Source organism: Schistocerca serialis, chromosome 2, assembly GCF_023864345.2.
Source record: "Schistocerca serialis cubense isolate TAMUIC-IGC-003099 chromosome 2, iqSchSeri2.2, whole genome shotgun sequence".
In the NCBI taxonomy this organism is placed as follows: domain Eukaryota; kingdom Metazoa; phylum Arthropoda; class Insecta; order Orthoptera; family Acrididae; genus Schistocerca; species Schistocerca serialis.
This window is the reverse complement of record NC_064639.1, coordinates 133520028-133538447: the sequence shown is the minus strand read 5'-3', so window position 1 is coordinate 133538447 and position 18420 is coordinate 133520028. Positions and strand designations below refer to the sequence as shown.

Below are 18420 nucleotides of genomic sequence, written 5' to 3'. Positions count from 1 at the left end.
GTCTCATTGGCATTCCGTCTTTATGTACTTTCGGTTGACTGCGGAGTGTTGGTGCTTGTGGGTTTTTCTGTGTTAAGTAGTATTTTTGTTTGTCTGTGAGTGTGTGTTCAATGTTTTTCAGTGTTCGTTTCACATTTGCCTGGAATCGTGTAGTTGGATCTGACTTCAGTTTTTGTATTGCGTTGGTGTTTATGTATTCCTTGGTTTTTGTGATGTATTGCTCTTTATCCATGAGTACTGTTACATTTCCCTTGTCTGCTCTTGTTATTAATACGTTGTTGTTTGTTAACTTTTGTTTTAACCTTTTCATAGTAGCTGCTTCTGTTTGGTTGTTCTTATTGTGTGTCTGCTGTGTTTGTTTTATTATGCTTTTTATTTCTTCTTTTACTAGTTCTCTTGTCAGTCCTATGTTTATTTCACAATTATTTTGTTGTTCTTCACGTGTAAGGATGTGTTCGGTTTCTACTATGAGATTTTCTATGTATTGATTGTTCACCTTGCTATTGGTGCAGTGTTTCAAACCTTTTTCCAAGAGCATTTTTTCGTTTTCGTGTAGTTCTGTCTCTGTTAGGTTAACTAATCGTGGATGGAATGAGTGTTGGTGTTCATGTGGTTTCACATTTAAAATGTAAATGTATTTTTGCGTCTTTTTTACTGTCAGTTTCATTATCTTGTGTTTATGTTTGTTTTGTAAATGTTTCATTGCTATGTATGTGTTGTGCTCAGTTTTTTCTACTAGTGCCATGAAAACTGCGGCGTTTCCTACGTTTTTTGCCAATTCTAGATGAGTTTCATAGAGCATCATGTTTAGGTGCTGTTTTTTCGAATAGAGCATCTTAATTTCATGTAGTAACCAAAATCGTTCTGCAAATGATTTCGACTTTTGTGCCACTGTAGAACTGTTTTTAACCTTTACATTAATGTAGCTTGGAATTAAATCGTTCTTTTTGCATGTTCTGTTGAATTTTATATGCTGTATCGCCTTATGGAGTCTCAGATGTATTTTCTTGAACCTGTTGTACACGTTGACAGGGAATGCTTGACATAGCTGTATTGACATCTTCAATTTTTTGGTCCTGTCCTCCTCAGTTGCGCGTAATACTACGGTGTGTTGATGATTTTCACTTATGGACCGTCTGACAGCAACTGAATAAAACACAATTTTAGTGCCATACGCGTTTCGCCTTTATTTTCTGCAAGGCATCATCAGTGGCCTGTAATATGTACATATGTTAGCTATTTTATTTACATTTTTGTCACTGTGCCTATAGGTTATAAACAGTTCTGGTGGTTGGTATTTCCTATTAAGTAGTAATGTTTTGAACTGTACTTACAGGTTGCATAGACAGTTTCTTATATATTACGCTCCTGTTACATTTTTGGTCTTATTCTTCTTCCTATGAGCGCCAATTTGCTGTTTTTTTCTGCATTCCACAGCACTATGCACTGAACGCTTTTTTTAAATGCAATGTTTTGGTTTCTGTTGGCGACTGTCAAATGTTTTTGCCAAAGATCGAATATTACTGCCAAACTTATGAGTGTAACTATCGAAGTATCTGTGGTCTGTTGGTGTATGCATTTGTGTGTGTGTGTGTGTGTGTGTGTGTGTGTTTTGGTGTCATATTATTTTTTTTTTATTGTATTTAATTATTTATTTTTGTTTATGTCCTGTGTATGTGTGTGTGTGTTTTGGTGTGATATATATATATATATATATATATATATATATATATATATATATATATATATATATTGTGTGTCTGTCTGTATTTTGGTGTTATGCATTTTTTTTTTTTTTTTTTTTTTTTTTTTTTTTTTTTTTTTTTTTTTTTTTTTTTTTTTGAGGTGGGGGGGGGGGGCTGTTGTGTGTGTGTGTGTGTGTGTGTATTTTGGTGGTATATACTTTTTTATGTTATCATTTCCTTTATTAAGTGTAGTAAGGAGCCTGTGCTGATGTGTGTTTGTTCATTTATCACATGTTTGTTTTCTGCTATGGCTTTCTGGATGTGGAAGTTTTCTTGCATTTGTATAAGATGTTTGTCATGGTTGCTTATTCTCATTATTTTCATTTCTTGTTCCATGTTTGTAGGATGATGGTTGTAGTGTTTTAAATGCTCTGCAAATGTGGAATGGTTTGTTTCATACTTCCAACATCTGATATGTTCTTTGTATCTTGTTTCAAAATTCCTGCATGTCATGCCTATGTATACTGCATCACAACTTTGACATTCAAGTTTATATATTCCTGATTGTTGGAATTTGTCCCTCTTGGTAGCTGGCTGGCTTAGGTGTGATTGAAGGGTTTGCCCAGGCTTATATGCTATTTTGAAGCCCTGTCTCTTTAGGATGTTTGCAACTCTGTGTGTTAGTTTATGTGTGTAGGTCATGGTGTACCATCTGGTTCTTTTCTGTGTGGTGTTGTCATTGTGTGTGTTTGTTGAGTGTGTTTGTAAGTTTTCAGCTTGTGAGTTCTTTTGTATTGTGGAAATGTTGTGTTTGTTTTTTATTTGTGTTTTTATTTTTTGATTGAGCCTGTGTACCACATGTGTGTCATACCCGTTGTTCCTAGCTATTTGTATGATCGTGTTCATTTCTTGTTCATAGTTTCTCTTACTGAGTGGGATTCTGTTTAATCTATGTAACATGTGTCTTAGTGCTGCAAATTTCTGGCTTTGGGGGTGGTTGGATGTGGAATGTATTATTGTGTCCGTGGCTGTTGGTTTTCTAAAGATGTTAAATGTATGTTTTCCATTTTCTTTTTTAATTGTAATGTCAAGAAAATTTATTTGATTTTCTTTTTCTTTTTCAAGTGTGAATTTTATGTTCTTATGAGCTTTGTTTATTTCTGAATGGAGTTCATCTATTTTTTCACTTGGCTCGTCTACCAAACAAATAATGTCATCCACGTATCTGTACCAATATATGATTTTGAAACTTTCATTTGTGGTTATCTTATCAAATATCTGATTTTCAAGGTGACTGATGAAAACGTTTGCTAGTGTTCCTGATATTGGGGATCCCATGGGCAGTCCATCAGTTTGTAGATAATATTCTTCCTCAAACTGAAAGTAGTTTTGTTCAGTTGTCAGTCTGAGCATATCTGTTATTTCTTTTATTGTGTCTGTGGTGAGGTTGCTGTGGGATGAGAGATTTTGTTCTATGATTTCTATTGTTTCTGTGATAGGGATGGAGGTATACATATTTTCTATATCGAATGAAATCAGTGATGCTGTGTGTGGTACCTGTATGTTCTGTATATTTTCTATTAGGTTTCCTGTGTTTATCACTGTTCTGTTGTTTTCTACTTTATAGTGTTTTGTAACTAACTTTTGGAGGTGTTTGGCTATGCGGTATGTTGGGGCTTTCTTGAAGTTGATAACAGGTCTCATTGGCATTCCGTCTTTATGTACTTTCGGTTGACTGCGGAGTGTTGGTGCTTGTGGGTTTTTCTGTGTTAAGTAGTATTTTTGTTTGTCTGTGAGTGTGTGTTCAATGTTTTTCAGTGTTCGTTTCACATTTGCCTGGAATTGGAAAGTTGTGATGCAGTATACATAGGCATGACATGCAGGAATTTTGAAACAAGATACAAAGAACATATCAGATGTTGGAAGTATGAAACAAACCATTCCACATTTGCAGAGCATTTAAAACACTACAACCATCATCCTACAAACATGGAACAAGAAATGAAAATAATGAGAATAAGCAACCATGACAAACATCTTATACAAATGCAAGAAAACTTCCACATCCAGAAAGCCATAGCAGAAAACAAACATGTGATAAATGAACAAACACACATCAGCACAGGCTCCTTACTACACTTAATAAAGGAAATGATAACATAAAAAAGTATATACCACCAAAATACACACACACACACACACACACAACAGCCCCCCCCCACCTCAAAAAAAAAAAAAAAAAAAAAAAAAAAAAAAAAAAAAAAAAAAAAAAAAAAAAATGCATAACACCAAAATACAGACAGACACACAATATATATATATATATATATATATATATATATATATATATATATATATATATATATATATATATATATATCACACCAAAACACACACACACATACACAGGACATAAACAAAAATAAATAATTAAATACAATAAAATAAAATAATATGACACCAAAACACACACACACACACACACACACACACAAATGCATACACCAACAGACCACAGATACTTCGATAGTTACACTCATAAGTTTGGCAGTAATATTCGATCTTTGGCAAAAACATTTGACAGTCGCCAACAGAAACCAAAACATTGCATTTAAAAAAAGCGTTCAGTGCATAGTGCTGTGGAATGCAGAAAAAAACAGCAAATTGGCGCTCATAGGAAGAAGAATAAGACCAAAAATGTAACAGGAGCGTAATATATAAGAAACTGTCTATGCAACCTGTAAGTACAGTTCAAAACATTACTACTTAATAGGAAATACCAACCACCAGAACTGTTTATAACCTATAGGCACAGTGACAAAAATGTAAATAAAATAGCTAACATATGTACATATTACAGGCCACTGATGATGCCTTGCAGAAAATAAAGGCGAAACGCGTATGGCACTAAAATTGTGTTTTATTCAGTTGCTGTCAGACGGTCCATAAGTGAAAATCATCAACACACCGTAGGTATCTTCTTGTCCTTGGCATTGATTGTTGATTTAAAGTCTCTGCATTACTGGAGGTAGCCACTTTGTTTCTTCACTACCAGCAAGGGTGTAGCCCAAATGCTTGTTTTGAATGGCTCAATCATGTCAGCCTCGTGGAGTCGATCAAGTTTCTGTATAACGGCTGTCTATCAGGAGACTAGAATGGGACATGCTTAGCAGAAACGGGGTACTGTGTCTAGATGGAAGGAGATATGAGCCTGGAACTCCACAGTGTACCTCAGGCCACATTTGAACATTGGCACAAATGTGGCACAGACGTTGCCAAGTTCCTGACTTCATCATTGTTGGGGAATCTAAACAACAAAAAGACATCCAAACAAAAAAATATTTCCAGCTGACTAATTATTGATGATAAATAGCATTATCTGCCCTCTGAGCTTCTTGTAAGCTGTGGTGATTGAGAATTAGTCCCCACTGACCTGTCACCACATGCTACCACCACACTGGACAGTGGGAACCTAGATGAGCATATATTTGCAGGTTTGCCTGGAAAAAGATGTCTTTGTTCACAGTTGAGAGCTTCACAGTTGGCTCATTTGCTAAAGGATCACATGGAATATCACTGCCAGAAGCACACACACGTCCTATGATGTATGCAGGAAACTCAAACCTGATCGTCTTAAAGGTATATGACACGCTGTTCAGGTATGCCCATCTTTCCCGCAAAGAGTGTAGTGTGCCTGATGATCCAGACACTTTGTATGTGCATGTACTGTAAAGCAGTCTTGTCATCACAGAAATTCCAGCTGCACACGTCAACAGACACTGACACGTCTGAATTGGAGAAATGACAATGGCGCACCTTGGAAGTGGTTTATGGTAATTTCATGTTCCTGGAGTGCAGTGTGGCATCTGGACTGATGCTATTTGCTGTTGGGTCATGATGAGCTTGCTTGTTGCCTGTGCGATTTTGAAAGAGTGGATAATAGTACAAACATCGACAAAAAATGGGTTGTTTAGTTCATGGGCTGATTTGCATAATTCTGGGTAGAGAGCCACTTGGACAATTGCACCTCTAATTAAAGGGTTTGCATATGAGGTTTTGAATAGTGGGTTCGCACACGTAAAATCACATTGGCAACTTACCCACAGTAAATAACGCACCCAGAAATGATAAGACAGATAAGGGTATTTGTGGTGTTGGTTAAATTTGAGTCGCTGTGCAACAACATGGAAGCATTGGAAATAATAATTCTAAAGTGATGTATACATGTCCTTGAATTTGAAGGTGACTGGATTCGAGAGAGAGGACCTGACCACTCTGGCGAAGCCCAAGACAGGAAAAGTGACCATTGGAGACTTATCAGTGACCTGACAGAAGGTGAAGCAGTTTCAGCCACTGTAAATGTGTGTCAGAATCCTATTTGGCACTGGTAAATCGAGTATAGATTTAAGTGTCAGGAAGTCGTTTCTGAAAGTATTTGTATGGATTAGGTTAATGTTTTTTAACGTCCCGTCGACAACGAGGTCATTAGAGATGGAGCGCAAGCTCGGGGTTAGGCAAGGATGGGGAAGGAAAGCGGCCGTGCCCTTTCAAAGGAACCATCCCGGCATTTGCCTGAAACGATTTAGGGAAATCATGGAAAACCTAAATCAGGATGGCTGGAGACGGGATTGAACCGTTGTCCTCCCGAATGCGAATTTGTATGGAGTGTAGCCATGTATGGAAGTGAAACATGGACGATAAATAGTTTGGACAAGAAGAGAATAGAAGCTTTCGAAATGTGGTGCTACAGAAGAATGATGAAGATTAGATGGGTAGATCACATAACTAATGAGGAGGTATTGAATAGAATTGGGGAGAAGAGGAGTTTGTGGCACAACTTGACAAGAAGAAGGGACCGGTTGGTAGGACATGTTCTGAGGCATCAGGGGATCACAAATTTAGCATTGGAGGGCAGCGTGGAGGGTAAAAATCGTAGAGGGAGACCAAGAGATGAATACATTAAGCAGATTCAGAAGGATGTAGGTCGCAGTAAGTACTGGGACATGAAGAAGCTTGCACAGGATAGAGTAGCATGGAGAGCTGCATCAAACCAGTCTCAGGACTGAAGACCACAACAACAACAACAAATGGCTTTAATGTGGGTGGGCAGTTCTCTGCCTTATGAAGTGACCACTGCACCTGTATCTGCAGTTGGTCCTTCAGAATCTGAATTTCTTGATGGAGCAATTCATCTAGCTGCTAATGTTATTACTGCTGTTACTGAAACTGCTGCAGTTACGGCTGTTGCTGTTCTAGAAGCTACACAAGCTTTGCTTTTATGGTACCCACCTGTTTTATCTTGTCATCAACTACTTTAACCAAGATTTGACCCAACTGCACAAAGGACTTGAGAGAAACTCGAAGGGGCTGAAGTGCCCAGTGAGGAGCTGTCAATGGTGGTTTGTCAAGGGGAAATGGAGAAGACAAAAAGACAATGACAAGGAAACAGACAAGAGATGGCGCTACCTATAATCTAAGTCCAACAAGTAATCTGGATAGAGGGAAACTGAGACCTAGTGAAAGCAGAGACCAAGAACCAATGGTGCATTATGACATCAGGACGGTAGCAAAGTGAATACACTACCGAGTACTGTGTCACAGTGCGGTTGAACTTATAAGGCAGCCACAAGCTCAAATTGGTCAGATGAATGGTATGTGGTTTCACAGCCAGCTACACTAGTGCCACAGCCAGCTATAATATCACTAATGGCTGTAACAGCTCTGTCCAGTGGCCAAGGTTCAGTTCCATGCCCTCCATAAAACATTAGAAAGTCAGTGGGCAGGGATACCACAGTTTCTCTGTCAAGAAACCATGTAGGAAGTACAAGACCACCTTTTCATTATTACATAATAGTCTTGGGAAACAAAGCATACCCAGGCCGTAAACGATTACTTCCACTAAGAGTAAATTTTGGACATATAATTAAATGTATGAAAATGTAGTGCAGAGAGAAATGTAGATCCAGAAAAGGTGTAAGGAGGCTATATGAACCCTAGTCACCCACCTGGAACAGACAACAATGCTAAGAGTTGAAGGCAGTGTCACACTTGGGTGTCACTGACAAAGGCCTCAGCTAAAAATCTGGTGGGAGCAGCATACAGCTGAAGTCAGTCACAGTTTCTGACTTCATAACTATGAGGCGCGAAACTGCTTTTGCACTCACATTATTTACAAAGATTGGCTTTTATAGTAGTCTGATAGGTGAGTACCTAGGATAACTGCATGTGTCAGTTGGTGCTCTCTGGCCAGGTCTAGCATAACTTAAATTTCTTGATGGAAGTAACACCTAAATCTATGTGGTATCAACTCAATGAGAGAATATGCTGATAAAGCTGTCAGGACTCTCTCTTTAATACACAACTTATGTAATTAATCTTTTCATACTGTAGGACAATTTTAGTTCACTTTCACATCTGCATTGCAGTAATAAATAACTTACCTTGTGCATATATTTAAAAACAAAGATGATGTGACTTACCATACGACCTGCCAGCGCTTTCGTATGGTAAGTCTCATCATCTTTGTTTTTAAATATATTTTTCCCGCGTGGAATGTTTCCCTATTATATTCTTACCTTGTACATAATAACACAGTGGAAAGGACTTATTACTGCACACCACCTAGGTGAGGCAATGAGTCACAGACAAGCACAATGAAAAAGACTGCTAATGTATTAAGCTTTTGGAAAAGGTCCTTCTTCTGAAATAGAAAATACACATGCATTCAGACAAGTGCAACTCACACATCTATTTCAGAAGGACTTTATCCTAAAGCTTAATATCTTAGCAGTCTTTTTCATTACTCTGTCTTCGACTCAATGCCTCCTCTACGTGGTAAGTAGCAATCTATCCTGTCCATATTGTTGTTATTCCATCCAGGATTTTCCACTGTTTGATTTTAGCTTTCACATAATTTGATTGCTGTTAACATTGGTTAGGTCAATTTTAGAATTGAAAAACTACTGAAGAAATATGCCACACACCTTTGTAGGATGAACAGAGACAGAAGTAGCCACCTGCTCCAGATCATTTACAACAGCAGTATTGTTAATCTTGGGTTTTCCTATAAGAAATGACAACTAGACTTTAAGTACGATATAACACACAAGGCCATCAAAATGCCACAATAAGAGCTTAATGTTGGTAACTGCACTGAAATATTTGGATCAAAACACAGTCTAAACCTACATTTTCACAAATTTTCCCATGAAAATATAGACATTTGAACTCAAAGCTCATACTGTTTGCCATTTATTTACCCCTTCCATTTGACACATTCTGGTACGTAAATGGATTTGATTTGGGAGATTAGTAAAGCCTTCAGCAATGTGTGTATGTGGTTATCTTCTGTATTGTTCAATTAGGACCACATATAAACACAAATATAACTGCAATGGAAGTATTGTCCTCCAAAACACATTACTTGATACCAAACCCAGATCAATATTTTATTCTATTCTAAGAGACAGTAATTATTTACTAAGTAATTTCCAAATCCCCCCCATGAACCATGGACCTTGCCATTGGTAGGGAGGCTTGTGTGTCTCAGTGATACAGATAGCCGTACCGAAGGTGCAACCACAGCGGAGGAGTATCTGTTGAGAGGCCAGACAAATGTGTGGTTCCTGAAGAGGGGCAGCAGCCTTTTCAGTAGTTGCAGGGGCAACAGTCTGGATGATTGACTGATCTGGCCTTGTAACATTAACCAAAACAGAATTGCTGTGATAGTACTGCGAACAGCTGAAAACAAGGGGAAACTACAGCCGTAATTTTTCCCGAGGGCGTGCAGCATTACTGTATGGTTAAATGATGATGGCGTACTCTCTGGTAAAATATTCTGGAGGTAAAATAGTCCCCCATTCGGATCTCCAGGCAGGGACTACTCAGGAGGACGTCATTATCAGAAGAAAGAAAACTGGTGTTCTACGGATCAGAGCATGGAATGTCAGATCCATTAATCAGGCAGATAGGTTAAAAAATTTAAAAACGGAAATGGATAGGTTAAAGTTAGATATAGTGGGAATTAGTGAAGTTTGGGGGCAGGAGGAACAAGACTTCTGGTCAGGTGAATACAGGGTTATAAATACAAAATCAAATAGGGGTAATGCAGGAGTAGGTTTAATAATGAATAAAAAATAGGAATGCGGATAAGCTACTACAAACAGCATAGTGAAAGCATTATTTTAGCCAAGATAGACACGAAGCCCACACCTACCACAGTAGTACAAGTTTGTATGCCAACTAGCTCTGCAGATGACGAAGAGACTGAAGAAATGACTATGAGATAAAAGAAGTTATTCAGATACTGAAGGGAGACGAAAATTTAATCATTGTGGGGGACTGGAATTCGATAGTAGGAAAAGGAAGAGAAAGAAAAGTAGTGGGTGAATATGGAATGGGGGTAAGGAATGAAAGAGGGAGCTGTCTGGTAGAATTTTGCACAGAGCAAAACTTAATCATGGCTAACACATGGTTTAAGAATAATGAAAGAAGGTTATATACATAGAAGAGGTCTGGAGACACTGGAAGGTTTCAGATAGATTACATAATGGTAAGATATAGATTTAGGAACCAGGTTTTAAATTGTAAGACATTTCCAGGGGCAGATGTGGGCTCTGACCACAACCTGTTGGTTATGAGATGTAGATTAAAACTGAAGAAACTGCAAAAAGGCAAGAATTTAAGGAGAAAACCGAAAGAACCACAGGTTGTAGACTGTTTCAGAGAGAGCAGTAGGGATCAATTGACAAATACGCAGGAAAGAAATACAGTAGAAGAAGAATGCGTAGCTTTCAGAGATGAAATAGTAAAGGCAGCAGAGGATCAATTAAGTAAAAAGACAAGGGCTAGTAGAAATCCCTGGGTAACAGAAGAGACACTGAATTTAATTGATGAAAGGAGAAAATATAAAAATGCAGTAAATGAAACAGGCAAAAAGGAATTCAAATCTCTCAAAAATGAGATTGACAGGAAGTGCAAAATGGCTACGCAGGGATGGCTAGAGGACAAATGTAAGGATATAGAGGCATATATTACTTGGGGTAAGATATATACTGCCTACAGCAGAATTAAAGAGACCTTTGGAGAAAAGAGAACCAACTGCAAAAGCAGGTGTTGACAGCTGTGATAATTACCAAACTATCGGTTTAGTAAGTCACAGTTGCAAAATACTAACATGAATTCTTTACAGACAAATGGAAAAACTGGTAGAAGTCGACCTTGGGGAAGATCAGTTTTGATTCTGTAGAAATGTTGGAACACCTGAGGCAATACTGACCCTATGACTTATCTTAGAAGATAGATTAAGGAAAGGCAAACCTATGTTTCTAGCATTTGTCGACTTAGAGGAAGCTTTTGACAATGTTGACTGGGATACTCTCTTTCAAATTCTTAAGGCAGCAGGGGTCAAATACAGGGAGTGAAAGGCTATTTACAATTTGTACAGAAACCATATGGCAGTTATAAGAGTGATGGGGCATGAAAGAGAAGCAGTGGTCGGGAAGGGAGTGAGAGAGGATTGTAGCCCATCCCTGATGTTATTCAATCTGTATATTGAGCAAGCAGTAAAGGAAACAAAAGAAAAATTTGGAGCAGGAATTAAAATCCATGGAGAAGAAATAAAAACTCTGAGGTTTGCCGATGACATTGTAATTCTGTCAGAGACAGCAAAGGACCTGGAAGAGCAGTTGAATGGAATGGACAGTGTCTTGAAAGAAGGATATAAGATGAACATCAAATAAAGCAAAACGAGAATAATGGAATGTATTTGAATTAAATCAGGTGATGCTGTGGGAATTAGATTAGGAAATGAAACACTTAAAGTAGTAAATGCGTTTTGCTATTTGGGGAGCAAAATAACTGATGATGGTCGAAGTAGAGAGGATATAAAATGTAGACTGGCAATGGTAAGGAAAGCATTTCTGAAGAAGAGAAATTTGTTAACATCGAGTGCAGATTTAAGTGTGAGGAAGTCTTTTCTGAAAGTGTTTGTACGGAGAGTAGCCACGTATGGAAGTGAAATATGGACGATAAATAGTTTAGACAAGAAGGGAATAGATTGAAATTCAGTGCTACAGAAGAATGATGAAGATTAGATGGGTAGATCACGTTATTAATGAGGAGGTATTGAATAGAATTGGGGAGAAGAGAAATTTGTGGCACAACTTGACTAGAAGAAGGGATTGGTTGATAGGACATGTTCTGAGGCATCAAGGGATCACAAATTTAGTATTGGAGGGCAGCGTGGAGGGTAAAAATCATAGAGGGAGACCAAGAGATGAATACACTAAGCAGATTCAGAAGTATGTAGGTTGCTGTAGGCTTGGAGATGAAGCTTGCACAGGATGGAGTAGCATGGAGAGCTGCATCAAACCAGTCTCTGGACTGAACACTACAACAACAACAGGTTGCAAATGAGTAAATCGGTCACCGGTCATATATTACAGTACCAGATAAAACTGTTACCAGCTTGCAATCAGATTTAGAACTTGATGCTCACATTTAGATGAAACAAGAAGAAAAATTTTGCTGTCACGAGAATGAGTTACAGCAGCAAGACTCACCATGGAGTTGGTAGCAACAGACATAAGCAGATTTGACAACTGAACTGAATCGAGATTGCTGTCTTTTATTTACGTATTAGTTGTTGTTACATGACTTGGACCCTAGAAGACACTGCAGTCTGTGTTTCATAGTTGATCAAGCACAGCACTATGGAAGGGTTGGAGGAGTAACAGGGACACCAGATTGGAAGAACTAGATGAATATGGGGCAGAAATAGTGAGCGGGCAGCAAATTATGTAGTGTTGGCCAACCATGGGAATCTGTATTGCGTAATTTGGACTTTTAGGAACATCTACCACATTTAAACTGTGGTTTTCCTAAATTCATTTGTAATGAAAATTGAATTTAAAATTGGACAAATATTCAACAAGAGAATTCATTTCTGCTGGATATGGTAAAAGTCTAGCAGGGGACCAATAGTGTACTTAGATATTTCGTGCTACAGTGTTGTCATTTTACATCTTATGGCTACAATGTTTCCTTTTACATAACTACATTGTGCCGACACAATGTAATCAACTGGGACAATGCAGCCATGAAGGTGTATATGTACAGCTCTAAAGAAGGGTTCATTTAAGAGCTAGTAATGTGTTAGTCTTGTTCATATGCCCATAGATAGATGGTGCAGCATTCAGTGAGTTGTTACCTTTATTCCTTCCATTATTTCTAATCACTTCCTGAACCTTACATTCCTCCTGATACTATGTTTGGACGGACATTTTCTTCCCTTCAGCACCAGTGCATACACCTATTTATTCCCCAGATTTGTCTTCAGGATGAGCTTTTTCTTTTTAATCTAGGCATTCAACAGTATTTTTTAGATTTGTATGTCAGTCAGTCATGCATCCAACTGTCCCCATTTTGGGGGAGGAAAGCCCATCATTACATTTAATTGAGGAACAAGGAAAACAGCCACTATAGATATCAATGGTCAATACAATGTTCATTCCATGCAGCTATGCAGCTGTCAATATTCATAAGGTAAATAACCTGGGATTGCATTAAGAGGAACAATTATGGATGAACTTTTCACCAATTTGCACTACAGATGGCCTAGTGAGCCAAAGTCCGATACCCTCTGGACTAACTGCATTATGGAGCCTATGAAGACTGACTGGTCTCTGAGATTTTTAAGCACACAGGTATAAACGGAGACAGCTGTGAGCACAGTTCTGTCTAGGTTTAGCACCGTTCATGTGTCTAGGCCAATTCTTTGGGCCTCAGCAGGCTAGTGCACAGGGACAGCATCGTTAGTGGCGATAGCTTCAAACAATAGGGCATACCAGCTACTTTCTAGCCAGCTTACAAAAATACTAATTTCCATTGATACGAGACTTTTTACTATAGCATGTGCAATTATGCCTTTTAATTAAGCTCTTGTTGTGGCTGACAAATATACGGTTACTAACAATGCACATATCTTCTGAAAGACAATGAAATGTAATTTTCATTTATGTATAGGGTTTTTTTTTTTATTGGCAGTGAAACAAGACCCATAACAGTAAACCATAAACAGACAAACACATTCTGTACACTAAATATATCTTACTGAATGTTAGCAGAAAATATACAGAAGTAAAGATAGAAATGTACCCTTAACAGCCAGCCTATCATGTAATAGTAAAATCTATTAATTAACTGAAAACATTAACTAAAATGTTCAATTCAGTTTTGAAGAATTATTAATGAAAAGAACACACTTTTCCAATTACATGAAACTTCTTGTTTTTGTACAATGAAATTCATACATTCATTAATGATACTTAAGGTTTATCTGTTATTTCTCACATAACAAACATTTAAAGCAAAATGAGACAATCAGACTTACCAAGAAAATAAGAGAACTTTACAACATAGTGATACACAAAATTAAAACCAAATTACCACTGTTAGCCAAAACTGAATTCGTTTTAGACAATGAGGAGAGATACCCTCACTGCAGGAAGTCATGTTAAGACATGCGACATGCAACAAGAAGAGACGGCAGATCACCCATTGTTTCAACATCAGCATGAAATAATGTGACAGAGTATAACATAAATAAATACTTTAAAAAAATTAGTCTTAACACTGGTACTTAATATCTACACATTTTTCATGCGTTAGTTTACCAATACTGTATACTATTTCTCATAAGCTAAATTCATTTATTGAATAACTGGTATGTTTACTTCTGCACGTTTTCATTCTGTATGACATTTATGAACAAAAACAAATTAATAATAAATATCAATATTGTATCTTGGAGGAAAGTTCTGGTAAAATGTAAATATCTAGGAGTAAAGCAGACTGCTCACACAATAGCAGTGTCACTGAGTCATTGAGATGCTGACACGAAAGAGCACAAAAACTTTTCTAACTTTTGAAAGAAATGCTGCATGGGTATATGCATGCGTGTGTGCCCCCCCCCCCCTCCCCACACACACACACACATTATGCCAATTCAATGTACGTGCCGGTACAATGTACAACATAACTGTACAGGTGTGTGTGTGTGTGTGTGTGTGTGTGTGTGTGTGTGTGTGTGTGTGTGTGTTCTCTAGCTCACCAAAGGTTTTCTTCCAAAAGATAGCAAAGTTTTCATTGTCTTTTGTGTGCACCTCGAGACAACTCAACATTTCATTATCATATCATACTACTGTCATTACTCCATCCAGTATTTTTTATTATCATATCTGTGTAGTTTTAGGCTTTTCTGGCATATGATGATTTTAAACTGCTCTTCAGCATTTTGCTTGGTAGTGTTGCACAGATAATGCAACTTGACAGAATAACAAAGAATAGCTAGAAATTGTATAATGTGTATCTTGTCAACTGAATTACCTCACATGTAACATATGCATCATTAATTTCAACTGTCATGATGTATAATGACATAAGACATATCTGCCAATCTGAATTTTATTTCATTACAATAAAAAATGCTTTTATAAACTCCTAATTAGGGTTTTTACAACTTTCCTCGTGCATAATATATTTTGCCACTTATTGCTGATGCTATATAGCTTTTGATAGACACTTTTCATAATAAAATTAGTTCATCAACACAGTCTTTCCCTTCACCTTTAAGTTTGAAGGGATATATAGTAGAAAGACATTTCAGTTCTTTTTTTGTAGTACTCTCTGTTCTGCTTATGCCTTCCATTGGGGATGTAAGTCTTCACCTGGATGTGACTTTGAAGAAGAGGAGCAAACAGCACATTGCATAACATTTCAATGTTCCCTTGGAGCATTCAAAAGGACAAAGTAATGATGTGAGGTCTTCACAATTTGTCTGCAGAAGCTTCTGACTGGATTTCTAACCTGAACTTACAGCCATGAACCCATTACGAACTTGAGATTATGTATATCTGTGTAGAAATGTATATATTTGTTGTAAATAGTTGTCTAGTATTTCTCCGTTCATCAAATGATAAATAAATAATTGTACTTCTATAAGATGAACTTATGAGAGGACATAGTTTAAAATTTTCTTACATTCGCAATGTATAGTACAAAAATCAAATATTTTTGAACAGTCTGAAGCATCTTCAAGCATGTATTTTCAGAGGTACTGTCAAATAATCTCAAACACTTGTATGTTTTTAAGGCTATCAGTCTTTTAACTTGTTTGAATCTGACTGACATGATTTCTCCTCCTGTGTCATTCTCTTCATTTCAGAATGGCATTTACACCTAGTGTCCTCAACTAATTGCTGTATATATTCCAGTCTCTGTCTTCCCCTACAATGTTTCGTCTTTGCGGCCTATCTAAAACCACAGAAGTTATCCTTTGATGTCTTACCCTGCCCTTTTCTCGTCAATCCTGGAGAGAATTTCCTCATATTTTTATACGCTTAATTTTTGGTACCCTGTTGTAGCATCACACTTCAGATCTCTTCCTTTCTGGTTTCACTTCCATACATTAATGTACTCTAGACATATATTCTCAAAAATTTCTTTCTCAAATTAAAGACTGTGCTTGATACTACTAGACTTCTTTTGGCAAGAAATGCTCTCTTTGCTTATTCTAGTCTGCTTCTTACAACCTTCTTGCTCACCTGACAAATACTATTAGTCTCCAAGCTAACAGAATTCTTTCACTTCAGGAGGTTCGAGCTCACACAGAGGCTTACCAGCAATGTTTCTTCCTGTAAACCATTCACAACTGGAACACGAAAGAGGTGTGTGTTCAGTTGTTGTCAAGTCTTCGAAGTGAACACTCAAAAGATGAATTCATGTAATCCAGATACTGACGGCTCCAGAATGCAAGGATCAATATATCTGACTGTCTGTAAACGGAGTGCATAGGGGCCTGAAGATGGTATTATTGAGATGCTGAAACTGGCTATCTAAATAAAACAACTACTCAAAGCATACGGCTATTTGGTGATTTTCCTTGGTAAAAACTTCTCTGTTGGTCTTACATTTCTACTGCTCTCTATCTTTTCTTGTACAAATTATATACTAACCTTCTTTTTCAACAACATATATTGTACTGGCCCAAACATAAGCTGCACCCTTAATTCTGAAGAGGAAATGAGAGAAAATTGGAATGGAAAAATTTATGTCATGCTACCAATGTAGATAAAGTACACAAAAAATTCAGCCTTGTAATCATATTCTTTACTGATGCCACTCTTAACTTCACTATAGGTATTTGTTTGACTGCTGTCAGTATTTTCATCTCTCTCCTTCCAAAGTTCATTGTCCTTGTTAGCACCCAGCACATTTGGCATGCAGCCCTTCTTAAACACTTTGATGATAGCATCTGGTGATACGTGCCATGAAGAGAGTGTGGTGTCACCGCCAGATACCACACTTCCTAGGTGGTAGACTTTAAATCGGCCGTGGTCCGTTAGTGTATGTCGGACCCGCGTGTCGCCACTAACAGTGATTGCAGACCGAGCGCCGCCACACGGCAGGTCTAGAGAGACTTCCTAGCACTCGCCCAGTTGTACAGCTGACTTTGCTAGCGATGGTTCACTGACAAAATACGCTCTCATTTGCCGAGACGATAGTTGGCATTGCCTTCAGCTACGTCATTTGCTACGACCTAGCAAGGCGCCATTACCAGTTACTACTGATGCTGTAAAACATGTACCATCAAGAGCGATGTTCACCAATTATGGATTAAAGTTAAATATTCCAGCAGCTACGTACGTTTTTTGTTAGTCTCATTTCATTGTCCTGTTCCAGACCTCATGCCAGCCTGTGTGAGCTAAAACGCGTGCCTTTCGGCTTCCTCTCATAGTGGGTTGGCTCTCTTGCCAATCCACAACAGAGCGAATCTCATCACACATAAGGCTAATTGACAGAATTTTAATCTTACCAGCAGGTTTCAACGAATGATCTCCTTCTAAAAGCCAATCAAAATATGGTTTCTGAGATGGTCTATAAATGGCTGGTTTATGACATCAAGTACATGTAGTTTTAAAGCCATACCTTCAGGTGTAACGACTATGTCTGTCTTTGATGCAGCAATTTTATTCTTTACTTCAGGTGTGTGGTGACCTTCAAACAGATCCAACATTAGCTCTTTAATTGAGCAGCACATCAGGTCTATAATTCCAAGCAGTAGCTAGTAAATTATCGCTACATCTTTTCAAAAATGGAAAATCCAAAATTAGATAAAAATATGAATAAGAACAGATTACTATTCACCGCATAGAGGAGGCGTTGCGCAGCAGAAAGACACATTTAAAAGTAGACTGTTGAAAAATATTAGCTTTTAGATAAACTCCTTCATTAGATGAGAGAGGAACACACACTCTTTAAACATGAAGAACTTATAAAGACATAGCCACAGTCATCTCCAGGCACTGTGGCACCACTAACACATTTTCAAAGAGTCTACTTTTAAATGTGCCTGTTTGCCCCTCAACGCTTCCTCTGTATGGTGAGTAGCAATCTATTCTGATTAACTTAATTCTTTTTTCATCCACACCAACCTCAGAAGGAGTGGTCCATCTCTGGCCACACTCAAAACACACTCTCTGACCCACTAGGCCTCGCCCAGGCTAAAAGTCGGTGACCGGCTGTGATAAGAGGTGTGACATCAGCAATAAGCGGCCTGACAGGAGCGGTCAGAGCTGCAGCATGGAGCGTCATCGCTCTGCAAACGTCGAGGAGTGTGAAAGCTTAGCTCCGGGCGTTGCCTGGATGTTGGCTTGCTACGTTCACGTTTTGTTAA

At 37.9% G+C, this 18420-nt stretch overlaps 1 protein-coding gene across 3 annotated transcripts in view; it reads right to left on the bottom strand.

Annotated features, from left to right (window-relative positions):
- LOC126456840 (dyslexia-associated protein KIAA0319-like protein) overlaps positions 1-18420 on the bottom strand; it is a 150200-nt gene that overhangs the window by 93226 nt on the left and 38554 nt on the right. For all 3 annotated transcript variants that reach the window (XM_050092650.1, XM_050092652.1, XM_050092651.1), the window contains exon 5: positions 8669-8748. In XM_050092650.1, coding sequence (XP_049948607.1) covers positions 8669-8748 — 80 coding nt within the window. The remainder of the gene's footprint in view (positions 1-8668; positions 8749-18420) is intronic.